This window comes from Oncorhynchus tshawytscha, linkage group LG25, assembly GCF_018296145.1.
Source record: "Oncorhynchus tshawytscha isolate Ot180627B linkage group LG25, Otsh_v2.0, whole genome shotgun sequence".
In the NCBI taxonomy this organism is placed as follows: domain Eukaryota; kingdom Metazoa; phylum Chordata; class Actinopteri; order Salmoniformes; family Salmonidae; genus Oncorhynchus; species Oncorhynchus tshawytscha.
Window position 1 is genome coordinate 23,702,977 of NC_056453.1, and position 14,354 is coordinate 23,717,330.

Sequence of the window (14,354 nt, forward strand, 5' to 3'; positions counted from 1 at the left end):
AGGTGCAGAGAGCAAAAGTGGCAGAGAGAGAAAGAGTGAAAGAGAAAGAGTGAGAGAGATGGAGTCTAGATATAGTGTGTTACAGTAGATTGGGACTAAAAAGACATGGATCTGTGACTGATCCTCTGTGAGACGAGCTCTGAAGCGGTCGTCTCATAATCATTCAGCATAACATCATTACCTTGTCCTAGGCCACCACGCATCCACCCAACACAGATAGCATCATAAAACCAATATATATCATTCATCATCGTTGAGGAAGACCAATCCTAATGTGCAGGTCTGTTGTAAACTCGTCCTTACTTCAACTCTGTGGCCGTGGATAGAAGAATTACCTTGCTCCTTTGCAAGACCTTTCTTCTGAAGCTGATAAATTATACATTTTTGTCTTATTCTGTCGCCTATGAGGATGTCTGGACCAGGTACTGAAATGAGGGATTATTAATGCACACGCTTCATGTTAAATTCCACCTGTCACAGGATAGGACAGTTCATTGACTTTATTTAAATTATGAACACCAACAGAGGCCAGTGAGGGCATATGCAGAATTCTCACTCACTCTGCATCGTAACAGTCTTTAAACATCCAAGGCTGTGGTCATTATCTGAGGAACAACGTGCTGCTCCACTATGATTGTCACCGCCCTAGGTGTGCATCCCAAATTGCACCATATTCCCTACATAGTGCACTACATTTGACCAGGCCCTGGTCAAAAGTAGTGCAGTATGTCTGAGCACTAGATCGCCCCCCGGTGGACTGAAAGGTCAATGCATCTCCAGTGTCAATGTCTTGTTCTTATATTATTCAATGAGTGTAGAAAACATTAAGAACACCTGCTCTTCCCATGACATAGACTGACCAGGTGAATCCAGGTGAAAGCTTTGATCCCTTTGATGTCATTTGTTAAATCTTTTGCAATCAGTCTAGATGAAGGGGATAGTGTATGTGTGCCACAGAGGATGAATGGGCAAGACACAAAAATGTAAGGGCATTTGAACAGGGTATTGTAGCCAACTAGATATAAGTGGGGCTGGGGGGGGCAATTCACTATTAGAAAGGTGATCCTAATGTTTGTATAATAATAATAATAAATGTCATTTTTATCCAAAGCAGCTAACAGTCTTGTGCATACATCTTATCACTCTCACTCACAGCACCTGTACTAAACCTCAAAGGAACACACACACCCTCTGCCGAAGCGTCCATATTAACTTCAGAAGCAGAGAAAGACCTATGACCTACTGAATTTGGCGTGACAGATGGTCCTTATAGCTGGCTGCTGTGGGACTTTCTACTGGTACCTTCTATCTGACACAAAAGACATCATTTAGAGGTACAGTATGTCTGATTGCATAATCCTGTGGCGTTCTGCATTAGCATCGAATAGCCCCCGTGATATGCAACTTTTCAGGGAAGTTAGGAACAAATATACACAAGCAGTTAGGAAAGCTAAGGCTAACTTTTTCAAGCAGAAATTTGCATCCTGTATCACAAACTCAAAAAAGTTGTGGGACACTGTAAAGTCCATGGAAAATAAGACCACCTCCTCCCAGCTGCCCACTGCACTGAGGCTAGGAAACACTGTCACCACCGATAAATCCACTATAATTGAGAATTTCAATAAGCCTTTTTCCACAGCTGGCCATGCTTTCCACCTGGCTACCGCTACCCCGGTCAACAGCACTGCACTCCCCACAGCAACTCCCCCATTTCTCCTTCACCCAAATCCAGATAGCTGATGATCTTAAAGAACTGCAAAACCTGGACCCCTACAAATCAGCTGGGCTAGACAATCTGGACCCTCTCTTTTTAAAATTAACTGCCGAAATTGTTGCAACCCCAATTACTTGCCTGTTCAACCTCTCTTTTGTATCGTCTGAGATTCCCAAAGATTGGAAAGCTGCCACGGTCATCACCCTCTTCAAAGGGGGAGACACTCTAGACCCAAATTGCTACAGATCTATATTTATCTTACCCTGCCTTTCTAAGGTCTTCGAAAGCCAAGTCAACAAACAGATTACCAACCATTTCGAATCCCACCGTACCTTCTCCGCTTGGCAATCTGGTTTCAGAGCTGGTCATGGGTGCACCTCAGCCACGCTCAAGGTCCTAAACGATATCATAACCGCCATCAATAAGAGACATTACTGTGCAGCCGTATTCATCGACCTGGCCAAGGCTTTCGACTCTGTCAATCACCACATTCTTATTGGCAGACTCAACAGCCTTGGTTTCTCAAATGACTGCATTGCCTGGTTCACCAACTACTTCTTTGATAGAGTTCAGTGTGTCAAATCGGAGGGCCTGTTGTCCGGACCTCTGGCAGTCTCTATGGGGGTGCCACAGGGTTCAATTCTCGGGCCGAATCTCTTCTCTGTATACATCACTGACGTCGCTCTCGCTGCTGGTGATTCTCTGATCCACCTCTATGCAGACGACACCATTCTGTATACTTCTGGCCCTTCTTTGGACACTGTTAACTAACCTCCAGATGAGCTTCAATGTCATACAACACTCCTTCCGTGGCCTCCAACTGCTCTAAAATTGAAGTAAAATGAAATGCATGCTCTTCAACCGATCACTGCCCGCACCTGCCCGCCCGTCCAGCATCACTACTCTGAACGGTTCTGACTTAGAATATGTGGACAACTACAAATACCTGGGTGTCTGGCTAGACTGTAAACTCTCCTTCCAGACTCACATTAAGAATCTCCAATCCAAAATTAAATCTAGAATCGGCTTCCTATTTCACAACAAAGCATCCTTCACTCATGCTGCCAAACATACCCTCGTAAAACTGACCATCCTACCGATCCTCGACTTCGGCACTATCATCTATAAAATAGCCTCCAACACTCTACTCAACAAATTGGATGCAGTCTAATCACAGTGCCATCTGTTTTGTCACTAAAGCCCCAAAGAGCACCCATCACTGCGACCTGTACGCTCTCATTGGCTGGCCATCGCTTCATCGCTCATTGCCAAACCCACTGGCTCCAGGTCATCTACAAGTCTCTGCGAAATAAAGCCCCGCCTCATCTCAGCTCACTGGTCACCATAGCAGCACCCACCTGTAGCACCCGCTGCAGCAGGTATAGCTCACTGGTCACCCCCAAAGCCAATTCCTCCTTTGGCTGCCTTTCCTTCCAGTTCTCTGCTGCCAATGACTGGAACGAACTGCAAAAATCACTGAAGCTGGAGACCCATATCTCCCTCACTAGCTTTAAGCACCAGCTGTCAGAGCAGCTCACAGATCACTGCACATAGCCCATCTGTAAACAGCCCATCCAACTACCTCATCCCCATACTGTATTTATCTTGCTCCTTTGCACCCCAGTATCTCTACTTGCACATCCATCTTCTGCACATCTACCATTCCAGTGTGTAATTGCTATATTGTAATTACTTCGCCACCGTGGCCTATTTATAGCCTTACCTCCCTTATCTTACCTCATTTGCACTCACTGTATATAGATTTATTTTTTCCACTGTATGTTTACTGTATTTGTTTATTCCATGTGTAACTCTGTTGTATGTGTCAAACTGCTGTGCTTTACTTTGGCCAGGTCACAGTTGTAAATGAGAACTTGTTCTCAACTAGCCTACCTGGTTAAATAAAAAAATAAACAAGGAATGTATGGTCAGTTATACACAGGGATTAACATTAAGGTGTGAAAGGCCAGGAGTATTTTATGATTGCCTGAAGATTATGGTGAGTTGAACAAGCTAAGGAGACCACTTGCAGAGAACTATCAGGACCTGTTGTAGTTGCCTCAATACGTTTACATAGAAACCAGGCAGACACTGAGGCAGGATGTTAGTGATCGCTCTTTATTTGGACTAATACAATAAATACAGGGAAAAACAAACTTAAAAAAAAGGAGCACTGTCAATTCCCTCCTTTTTACTGCAGCCAATCACCATGCTCAAATTAAAGCCACCCGACTCTTCATAGACCTCATTAGTAGTCTCAGAGGTCAGTCTGTTGCATTCTGCGATTGGACCCCTGATCTTGAAGGACCTTCAGGGGTCAGCAAAGGTCATGGGAGTCAAAAACAGCTGAAGGTAGAAAGTTGCCTTGTAACCACAGATCTAGGATCAGATTATCCTGCCTACAGTCCAAACATGAACCATTAGGCAGACAGTAAAATATATGTTCCTGGACCAGTGGTTCGAGGTAAATTCTACCTACTCAACAACAAGGCCGTTCTTCAGGTCAATGATTCCACACCCAACGGCACTTGCATTCTGACATGACATCACAAACAAAATGGAAGCTTGGACAAACGACTACTTTTTCAGCGAGACAGTGAATCGGATCGTATTCAGTGGGCACGAAATGGGAGAAAATGTTTCGGAACAGGAAGGTACGAGCTGAATTTATCCAATAAAGAATTTTAGTTTGCAAAGCCTTTTACTCCATTGTGCCCTCCTGAACACCATAGATTTCACATAACAGTATTTGGGTAGTGCCATGCAAGTGATGTTTCATTGCTCGATTTCCTTTCAAACAAGTGCCAAAGCGTTTTGAAGCATTGCATGTGGACAGCAGTAATATTCAAAATATTTTAAACATTAGTCTTATGTAACAATATTTCAGGAACATTAGAACATTTTGAAGGAACATTGAAGGAAATGAAAAACAAAGGTTAATTGTATGATTAAGCAATCCATTGTAGCCAGTTACATAGAACAGCATACATTTTTTAAAATAGCAGCAATTTAAATTACTTTGTCAAAGAAGCCAAGATCATAGAAATGTGACCTGTAGATATCAAATCAGTCCTCTTAAAAAGGTGTACTCACACAGGAAAGGCAACACACCCAGATCTAAACCCAGAAGAATACTGTTGTTTTCAAAAAGTATTTCAGTTCTTAAATGGAAAGACAGATACAGGGAGTCTTATTTCCAGTAAACAGCTGAATAGTTAAAAAGTTAACTTGATCAAATATGGTGCCAGTCAGATACTTTTAGCCATTTTCCTGCGTGTTGCTACAGTAACCCCTTTAGTTCTCATGTTGGGAAGTTAATGCATTTCTCTGTGTGAACCTACCTTAAGATCAGTGTAACACTACAACAGTCACTGCAAACAACTTTGAAATCAACAAAAATTGGGATCAGAACTTATGACCAATGCTGGTAAACAAACCCTTTATACAAAACAACCCCAAACAAAGACAACCATGTAACAATGGTTTCCTCCTAAGCCAATGTCACTTGGTAACAGGTACAGAGCTTGAACAGGTGTTAGACAGGTGAGACAGGAGGCTATGTACACGTGGAATAGTCTGCATCATTAGGGCACTGCTAGGGTTTGGCATGAGATAAAACATGCATGTGCATAGGTAGAGGGTCCGAGTCCACACAACACACCTTTATTACCAAGTTCACGAAACACCCTTTAGCAGACTGGTGGGTTGAGCAGTATCATAACACAACAGCTAGGTAGGTTATCTAGGGCTAGGCTACAATCAGTTGGCAACACAGCCAGGCTCACATGCTAGGCTAGCTATAGGGTTGAGCCAGCACATTTCCAGTTGTAGCAGGATTGATTACCAGTACAGAGTTGAGCATCTAACTTTATTCTAACATTCCAAACATGATAAAGAGACAAGATTTTAAAAAATTACAAATAAAAGAGAGCGAGGACCTTATTGGTAGAGCACAAACTTACAGCACGTTGTTTGTTCCCATGGGAACATACTCTGTGGCAGCGAGCTACGAGCTTTGATAGTTTGGGGGTTGCGTCCATTATATGTATTGCCCAATGGGGTTTAGGTTTGGGGATAGGAGAACCTGGTGCTATTGGGGGAGAGGGCTGGGAGGGGCGGGACTGGTCTAACCCTCCCGGGCACTGACGCGTGGCTCGGCCAATGAGCTATGGATGATGCTACTAATTGACTCCACCCCCTCGCCTTCTAGGAAGCTGCGGTGGTCTCCCTCGATGACGTGGACCGACACCTTACCATCACACACCTGAAGAGGAACAAAGCCTGTTATTATAGCAGTGTGTGCGTGTGCCTGTTCATGCGTGTTAGTGTATACCCACCTCGCTCAGTTTGTAGTCAGCCCCCAGGTTGTCTCCGTAGTCGCTGCTGGCCTTGGCGCGGAGCAGGGTGACGTTGCCGTGGTATTTGGCTGCCGGGACGTAACCGTCGGCAGCTTTGAGTTTGTAGTAGAAGGTGGCGGCAGCGAATCGCAGGGACTCTTTACTGACGTTCTTATGGCTGGAGGTGATGAGGTCCACCGCCATGTTGACACGGGCCTTCAGATCCGACAGAGGGAGGAGGGTCTCCAACAACTAGACAGAGAGAGCAGGAGAGGTAAAAGAGGCAGAACAAGACATGTGAGAATTATACATTGAACCAGACTCAAGTATAATGTTAGTTTAATATTATGCCATAGCCAGTGAGTACAGTATGAGTAGAGGCCATTATCTGCGGTTGTAAAGTGTTGTACCTTGTTGTACTCGATGCCAGTGAACTGCTGGATGAAAGCACACAGCGCTTCAGTCTCTGCCTCAGACTCTTTACCGGGGGTCAGCTTGGATTTGTAGCTCTGAAAGGCAAATAGAATACAAACATCAGGTTAACGCTACACATGACCCTATGGTTAGTTCTGAGTTTATACGTTGACGGACTCTTTTCAAGTAGAGTTCACTGTGAAGGAACTGAGTACGAGGATATGTGTATGTGTCAGAGTACACAGCGTAACCTCATCTGTGTGTGTGTGTGTCAGTATGTACAGACACATGCGTATCACCGATGTGTGTGTGTGTGTGTGAGTATCAATATGCTTGCATAAGGTCTCACCTGTGTGTGTGTGTGTGTGTGAGTATCAATATGCTTGCATAAGGTCTCACCTGTGTGTAAGCGGCGACGTAGGAGTGGGATCCGTCGAAGAGGAAGAGGTAGTCTACGGTTCTACCCTGGGCCTGTAGCTGAGAACACATCTCAAACGCCACACAGGCCCCAAAGGAGTAGCCGGCAATCCGGTACGGACCCTCCGATTGCACCTACACAAATAAAACATAAGCACAGGCTGTTATTGATAAAAATCACTGTAATTATCTATCATGTGTGTAAATATATAAATACTAATTAAGTTGATAGTATCTTTTTTACCTGACGTATACACTCCACATAGTAGGTAGCCAGAGACTGTATACTGTCCAAAGGAGCAGCTAGAGAGAGGGGGGGGGGCGATAGTTTGTCATTAAGATCAAGTTTACAACTTTAGAGAGAGAGAGTATCAGTATGATTGCGCGAGAGAGAGAATCAGTATGATTGCGAGAGAGAGGAAGGGAGTTTGTTCCTGTGTGTGTGTACCTTTAGTGCACTGCAGGCCGTAGCAGGGCACACTGAGCTTGGCGGTGAGTGTGTGGAAGGCAGCGATGGAGCCCTCTATAGGGTGGACCAGGAACAGCGGGCGCTCAGCACTCTGCACCTCGTTGAGACGTGAGACCGTGGGACCGTCTGGGTTGACCAGCATCAAACTGAGGTCCGACTCCAACAGAGAACGCACACCTCCCTTCTTCACTGGAGACTGACAGGACTCTGGAGAGACGGAGGGAGGGAGAGAGAGAGAGAGAGAGAGAGAGAGAGAAAAAGTACACGTAAGTCCATGACACACATACGCTTCCTAACTATACAAAGTCATTATTGCTTACAGTGTTTGTGTACACACACACACCTGCTGTTCCCGCCGGTTGGCTGGACAGCTCTCGGAGCTTGTTGATGGTGAGCTGTCGGATCTCCCTCATTGCCATGACGATGTCATAATCGCGCTCCAGTGTCTGACGCACCTCCACGCCCATCAGAGAGTCCAGACCCAGATCAGCCAATGAGGCGTCAGCATTTAGGCTGCTGACATCACGCACACCTGAAAAGGTTAGAGGGGACAGGGGAGAAATAACCAGGGAGTTACACATGGAATGAAAACAACCAAACCAGCTTCAAATCTATTGATATAAACACAACAGCAGCCCACCCATCAGCTGTGATGGGGCAACTTCAGGAAGAATCTAGAGCTGGTTACATGGTGGTGGAGGGGTACAGGTGATGAGTGACATCTCTCTTCCTCTAGTCCTATCCAGTATGTGAGGCACAGCCTCCACTAGGGGGATATACTACAAAGCGGGATCTATGAGTTAGCCAGCTACCTTGGATAAACAAGCAGAAAAAAACCGACTTCTTTTCTGGTTCATCAAGAAAGCTAAACTGACATACAAATGTGTTTTTGTTGTTCAGTCAATTAGATCATGCTCATTTTAAGCTCATCAAGGTTCTGGCGTACTCCTTGATCCTGCTTTCTAGTACGCCCCTCAGGTCTCTGTCTGGGGTTTGTTATAGGGTTAGTTGTATGGAGGTGTATTGGTGATGAGGGATCTACCCAGTATATGAGCGACAGCCTCCACCAGGTCTCTCTGTCCTGTTCCTTCGCTCTTCACCACGCTCCTCTCTGCCAGCACGAAGCTCGACATCACCGGACGCCGCTCGCACAGGAAGCGGTCCAGCACCTCCAGACAGGAAGTGATGCGCTGCGGGAGAGTCCCGCCGACCACCACGTCGTTGCCGCCCATGGTCTCCAGGACAACGCCCACGTCGCCGATGGCGCCCCACTGGACGGCCAAGCCGGGCAGGCCGTCGTGGCGTCGCTGCTCGCACACGCGCTCCATGGCGGAATTGGCGTAACCGTAGTTACTCTGGCCGGCGTTGCCGCGGCCGCAGCTCACAGAGGAGAAGGCTACAAAGTAGCTGAGGTCTGGACACAGCTTTCTGGTCACCCTGAGAAAGAGAGAGAGGAAGGAAAACCTTTGATTACCTTTGACTGCTTTTGGATTTTCTGTTCCTCCAAAACATTGGATATTGACAGATCCTTATCATGGAAAGACTGGTAAATCTCAGCAGAAGTACAGAAGCACCAGGAGGAGTGATCTCTAAGCTAACTGCTATGCATGTGTGTATCGTCTTACCTGTCCAGGTGGAGGGTTCCGTTGTATTTGGGTTTGTTGACATCCAGGAACAGCTGAGGAGTCAGATTCTCCAACATGCCATCCTTCAACACCTGGTACACATAGAAAGGAGAAAAAGACAGGTGAGAGAGCAAGAGAGGTGGGAGGCACAGGTGTGAGAGAGAGGTAGGTAGGTGAGAGAGAGTGGTAGGTAGGTAGGTAGGTAGGTAGGTGAGAAAGAGAGGTAGGTAGGTAAGCGAGCGAGCGGGTGAGTGAGGTAGGTAGGTGAGAGAGTGGTAGGTAGGTAGGTGAGCGAGCAAGTGGGTGAGTGAGGTAGGTAGGTGAGAGAGGTATGGGAGTTGAGAGAGGGACAGGTGAAAACAAAAAGCAACAGTGTACAGGTGGGGGGGGGCGTTACCATGGCGAGGTGGAAGACTCCTCCCACAGGCCCCAGCCTGCAGGCCTCGTTGATGAGTCGCTCCGCCCCATCCAGGGTGCTGACATCACTGGTGGATACCAGCACCTGCACACCCATCCCCTGCCACTCACGCACGCGCTTCGCCTGGTAACCTAGCAACATGAACCGACATTAAAAGTGACTGGACTATCACAAACAACAAGTGTGCAGCTAATGTAACACCACAATGGCTTTGCTGGTGTGCTACAATAAAGTTCTGAGTTCTTATCGCTTACCGTTGCGGATGCCCGATCTGGAGGTGAGCACCAGTTTGCGGGCGCCTCGCTCCGTCAGCCAATGAGCGAGCTCCAAGCCGAAGCCGCCCAGTCCCCCGGTGATGATGTAAGAGTGGGACGCAGGGCAGAAGGTACGGCAGATGGCGGGGAGGGAGAGGGGCGAGCCCACCGCCTGAGTACCACCACCCTTCTCCTCTGAACGCACCTAGAGACACACATTTACATTTGAGTAATTTAGCAGACAATTAGAGGTTAAGTGCCTTTCCTAGATTTTTCAACCAGCAAGCTTTCGGTTACTTGCCCAACGCTCTTATCCTCTAGGGTATCTGCCACCACGTCAGACCCAACACACACCAAGTGGATTGTAATAAACCGTCATGTATCAAGAGTATAATAAGTGGTAATAACAGTGTTATAATAAATGGGCCGGTCTAAAAGAGAGAGTTGAGGAGATAGTAAAAGAAAGCGTGAATGAATATGGAAGAGGGGGAGTTGTTGAGTAAGTGACCTGCAGCAGGACTTTGCCGATGTGTTTTCCCTGGGCCATGTATCTGAAGGCCTCCTCCACCTGGTCTCTTTCAAACACCGTAGTCCTCAGTGGCTTGACGACACCTCCCACAATGCCCCCCTTCAGCAGCTGGGACACCTCCTCCCACTCCCTGTTCCCCTCCTCAAACAGGGCATCCAATAGGATCCCATGGAACGCCACGTTCTTCAGGAAGAGAGCCATACCTGAGGGAAACAGGGACTCATGTCAGACATTAGAACAGCTGCAGTGGCACAGTGAGTCAGACACAAAATGGCTGCCATGGAGATGCCAGACACAAAATGGCTGCCATGGAGAGCAGTTGCAATGCGGTGTACTGACCCAGAGGGGAGTTGTTGGACAGGTCGTATTTGCCGATCTCCAGGAAGCGTCCGTGTCGAGCCAGACAGCGAAGACTGGCCTGCAGCTTCTCTTCAGCCAGGGAGTTCAACACCATATCCACTCCTACAGACAGGATACACAAGAACATGTGAGTGAGTGGCGTATCATGTTGTATAGTTGGCATGTTTTGTGTGTTTGAGTGAGGCAAGTTTGAATAGGAGCTGATGTTTAAAGCGTGTCTGTGTGTCTGACCTTTTCCCTGTGTGTGTAGCAGGACGTGCTGTTCGAAGGTGGCGTCTCTAGAGTTGGCAAAGGACTCCGAGGTGAGCTGGGGGAAACGCTCCTGTAGGTAGGCACGCTTCTCTGCTGAACCTGAGACAAAGAACACAAAACACGGGTTACAGAAAGACATCTACGGCTAAATGCACTGACAATTCTGACATTAACAGGCCGAGTGTGTGTGTGTGTGTGTGTGTGTGTGTGTGTGTGTGTGTGTACCTACAGGTCTCTGGTACTCACCAACAGTAGTGAAGACCCTACAGCGCTGGCTGAGTGCAATGGAGATGGCAGCCTGGCCGACGCCCCCTGACCCTGAGTGGATGAGAACACTCTCCCCTGGGCGGAGCCTGCCTCGGACCACCAGGGAATAGTAGGCTGTGGCGTAGACCACCGGCACCGACGCTGCCTGCTCCAGGGTCCTAGAGAGCGAGAACATAAGTTACTTACAACAATAACTTGGTCAGAAAGCTAAACATCAACAAAAAGAGGAATACTACAAAGCGGGATCTAATTTACAGAAATAACTTCACCTTTTCTCTCTCCGAAGTATACACTTGAAATGGGCATGGTCTAATCGACAACAACCAAAACACACATAAATAAGTTTAGCTTTAATAGTTATTTCTGGTTGTTTATAAAAGTTAGCCGGATAACTCATTGATGCTGGTTTGTAGTACGCCCCTCAGTCTGTTAGTCAAGACCCCAAAACAGTGTCTCACTACGAGGTTGTTTTTGGCTCTGGGCCTGTATTCACAAAGTATTGGAATGCTGATCTAGGATCAGTTCACCCCCTTTATTCATTATTATTTTGAAGGGCAAAACTGATCGTAGGCAAGCACTTTTACTCAAATGCACTACATAATGTAGGGAATAGGGTGTGATTTGGGGTAGGCGCATTGTTTTACCAGCCATCTGGGATGTCCCAGAGGAAGCGTGTGTCAGCGTCAACACAGGTGGCCAGGCCTTTAGCAGGCAGCAGCCCCATCACACGCCGACCGCTGGGGTCACGACCCGAGAACTCCATACCCAACATGCACTGCTGTAGGGCCAGGTCACCTACAGAGGGAAATCAGATGTGTGTGTAAAAGACAGTGTTCCTTACTGGTATAGCTTCAGAGGCAGTTTCCTAGAGGACATGTCTGTGTGTGTGCGTTCCTTACCTGGGATGGCGTCCGGTGGCAGTTTCCCGGTGGCCAGCATGATGTCTCTGAAGTTGAGGGAGCTGTAGTAGACGCGACACAGCTGCACATGGGGGCTGCTCGCCACAAAATGGCGGAGGGGCGAGGCGATCCAACGCAGCGAGGAGAGGTCACCACGGGTCAACACGTTAACGTAAGCCTGCTCTGTCAACTCCTCACTCAGATCTGAGGAGAGAATGAGAAAGAGGTATTAAGCTTTGCAGCATGATCAACAGAAGATTTGGAATCCATTATTGTCCAAGATGAACGTTTTAAATCAGCATATTCTTGAGCCTAGGGCTAGTCTGTGACTATCAGAAAATGTAGTGTTTATCATTAGGGAAGCACTTTCTTTTCACTGCAATTTTATCATCAAGCTCCTATGCAATGACTGAATGTGTGAAAGTTCTCTCAAGATATCTCATTGGGTGTAACTTTTGAGATCTTGCTAAAGCAAGAACAAGAGAGAGGGGAGATGGTGGTGTGGTTGTCGTACCCTGAGAGATGAGCTGGTGTCTGAACACTCCCCAGTGTCCATCCCTGAACACGTTCATACACAGGTCTCCCTCCAGCACAGACCGCATGGAATTATGGGCAGGCTGCAGGGTGGGCACCGCAGAAGACTCACACAGATTGGATACAAATGCACACCTGGAGAGAGAGAATAGAGATGAGGAGAGAGAAGTACAGCATTAGTCTGACTCACTGTATGATTCACAGCCTACCCGAGAGCAAGATGGAGCGATTACCTTTATAATATATACATCTGTGCTTTTAAAACTGCCAATACCAATCCAATCCTTTCAGATCAAGTGTCAAGGGGAAGAGCCAAGGTTTTTTGTCAGACCAGGCTTTAGTCTCACCGTATGCGGCTGCCTCCGGGCTCCTGGCGTAGACAGTTGACCATGCCCACCACCCCAGAGTGACCCTGGGTAGCAGTCAGCCAGACCGGAGAGTCTGAGGGCTCAGCCAATGTTGTCTGGGGGAAGAGTGCTGTAAGGGCTTATAAGCACTTATTAAGGAGTTATTAACACAGAGACATAGACATTTCCCTCACCTTGAGTGTTTCCACCCACTGGTAGTCCATGCTGTCCACAGGCAGGAAGATGGGCAGTTTGCTGGGTAACCGACGGCGACACAGGAATAAGGCAGAGCCATAAAATGACTTCCTGACAGCCACCAAGTTGAGAGACGCATCAGAGAAGGCTTTCTCCCACTCAGTCTAGAGAAGAGAACAATGACAGTATTAGACATCATAGGTAATAAAATGTCACAAATGAGACTATATGTATCCTCACTCACTAAACACTGACTGAAGCTAATAGTGTAATGTGTGGCCCTGCTTTAATATCTGAAGGGAGGCTGGGGGGCTAAGGATTCATCTGGGTATCAGTTTTCTACTGCAGTGTAACTGACCTGGGAGAGCAGTCTCTGCTGGTTGTTCTGACTGTCCTTGGAGGTGAGGAATGCCACCATCTCCCCCAGCGTCTCTCCCTTCAGCAGGGTGTGGAGCATCACAAAGCCCCCCTCCTTGGCCCCCGAGGCCAGGTTCCCCACCACCACCTCAGCCCCGGCCCCCAGGGGACCCCAGGCGTGGTTACACACCACCAGGTCGGCCCCACCGACCGCACCCCCGGGGACAGGGCCCTGCTGGGGGTCCCACTGGGCTGAGGTGACCCCCATGGCATCCAGGGTGGTCTGGTGGGGGGTCAGGAGGTCGAGGGTAGCGGCAGTGGCGACGTAGTCGAGGCGGAGCATGGGCTGGATGTTAAGGAGGGGCACGGCACGGGAGAAGAGATGGCCGTCGTTGGAGAGGGCCTGAGGTGGGGCGAGACAGAGCAGGGGTTAGAGAGGAGGGCGTGAGAGCGAGCGCTCATGACCTCTGCTGTATCACATCTTTGTTCTCACCTCCAGGACTTTGATCTTCCCGGGGGTAGTGTTCTCCAGGGCTGTGTCCAAACAGTGTCTGAGGGCTGGGCCATCCAGTAGACCATGTAGCAGGGGGTCCTGGAGGAGACAACCCCTCTCCTTCTCAACAGTCTGCTCCAGCTCTGACCGCAGGTTACCGTTCAGCTCTAGACCACAAAGCAGGGACAGCAGCCGCAGCAAGCCAGGTTCAGCGGACTCAGGGCTGGGGACAGCAGGGCCAGACACCCCCCCTAGACCAGGGATGGAGAGCTTAACGCCCTGAGGAGCCAGCTTCTTCTGCAGCTTGTGGATCAGACCTGGAGAGATGCATGAACCAAGGGTCAGACAGAGGGTAATCAATTTAGTACTATGGCCTTTTTAGACTAACAAAATGTCAAGTAATATCTGCCTTCTTTGACATCAGATTTGCAATGTCTCTGTTTACATAGTCTCACGATGTAAGGACAGTCATT

The 14,354-nt window shown here is 48.0% G+C and overlaps 1 protein-coding gene across 2 annotated transcripts in view; it reads right to left on the reverse strand.

The window, feature by feature from the left end:
• Positions 1 to 3,811: 3,811 nt before the first annotated feature.
• LOC112224492 (fatty acid synthase) overlaps positions 3,812 to 14,354 on the reverse strand; it is a 32,486-nt gene continuing 21,943 nt past the window's right edge. For both annotated transcript variants that reach the window (XM_024388075.2, XM_024388074.2), the window contains 22 exons: positions 13,882 to 14,198; positions 13,390 to 13,791; positions 13,031 to 13,195; positions 12,837 to 12,952; positions 12,470 to 12,624; positions 11,956 to 12,159; positions 11,701 to 11,851; positions 11,036 to 11,214; positions 10,769 to 10,888; positions 10,517 to 10,639; positions 10,157 to 10,380; positions 9,649 to 9,853; positions 9,374 to 9,525; positions 8,977 to 9,068; positions 8,394 to 8,788; positions 7,695 to 7,883; positions 7,331 to 7,558; positions 7,127 to 7,185; positions 6,865 to 7,017; positions 6,462 to 6,560; positions 6,052 to 6,303; positions 3,812 to 5,978 (listed from right to left, as the gene is read on the reverse strand). In XM_024388075.2, coding sequence (XP_024243843.2) covers positions 5,841 to 5,978; positions 6,052 to 6,303; positions 6,462 to 6,560; positions 6,865 to 7,017; positions 7,127 to 7,185; positions 7,331 to 7,558; positions 7,695 to 7,883; positions 8,394 to 8,788; positions 8,977 to 9,068; positions 9,374 to 9,525; positions 9,649 to 9,853; positions 10,157 to 10,380; positions 10,517 to 10,639; positions 10,769 to 10,888; positions 11,036 to 11,214; positions 11,701 to 11,851; positions 11,956 to 12,159; positions 12,470 to 12,624; positions 12,837 to 12,952; positions 13,031 to 13,195; positions 13,390 to 13,791; positions 13,882 to 14,198 — 4,118 coding nt within the window. In that variant the 3' untranslated portion in view covers positions 3,812 to 5,840. The remainder of the gene's footprint in view (positions 5,979 to 6,051; positions 6,304 to 6,461; positions 6,561 to 6,864; positions 7,018 to 7,126; positions 7,186 to 7,330; positions 7,559 to 7,694; positions 7,884 to 8,393; positions 8,789 to 8,976; positions 9,069 to 9,373; positions 9,526 to 9,648; positions 9,854 to 10,156; positions 10,381 to 10,516; positions 10,640 to 10,768; positions 10,889 to 11,035; positions 11,215 to 11,700; positions 11,852 to 11,955; positions 12,160 to 12,469; positions 12,625 to 12,836; positions 12,953 to 13,030; positions 13,196 to 13,389; positions 13,792 to 13,881; positions 14,199 to 14,354) is intronic.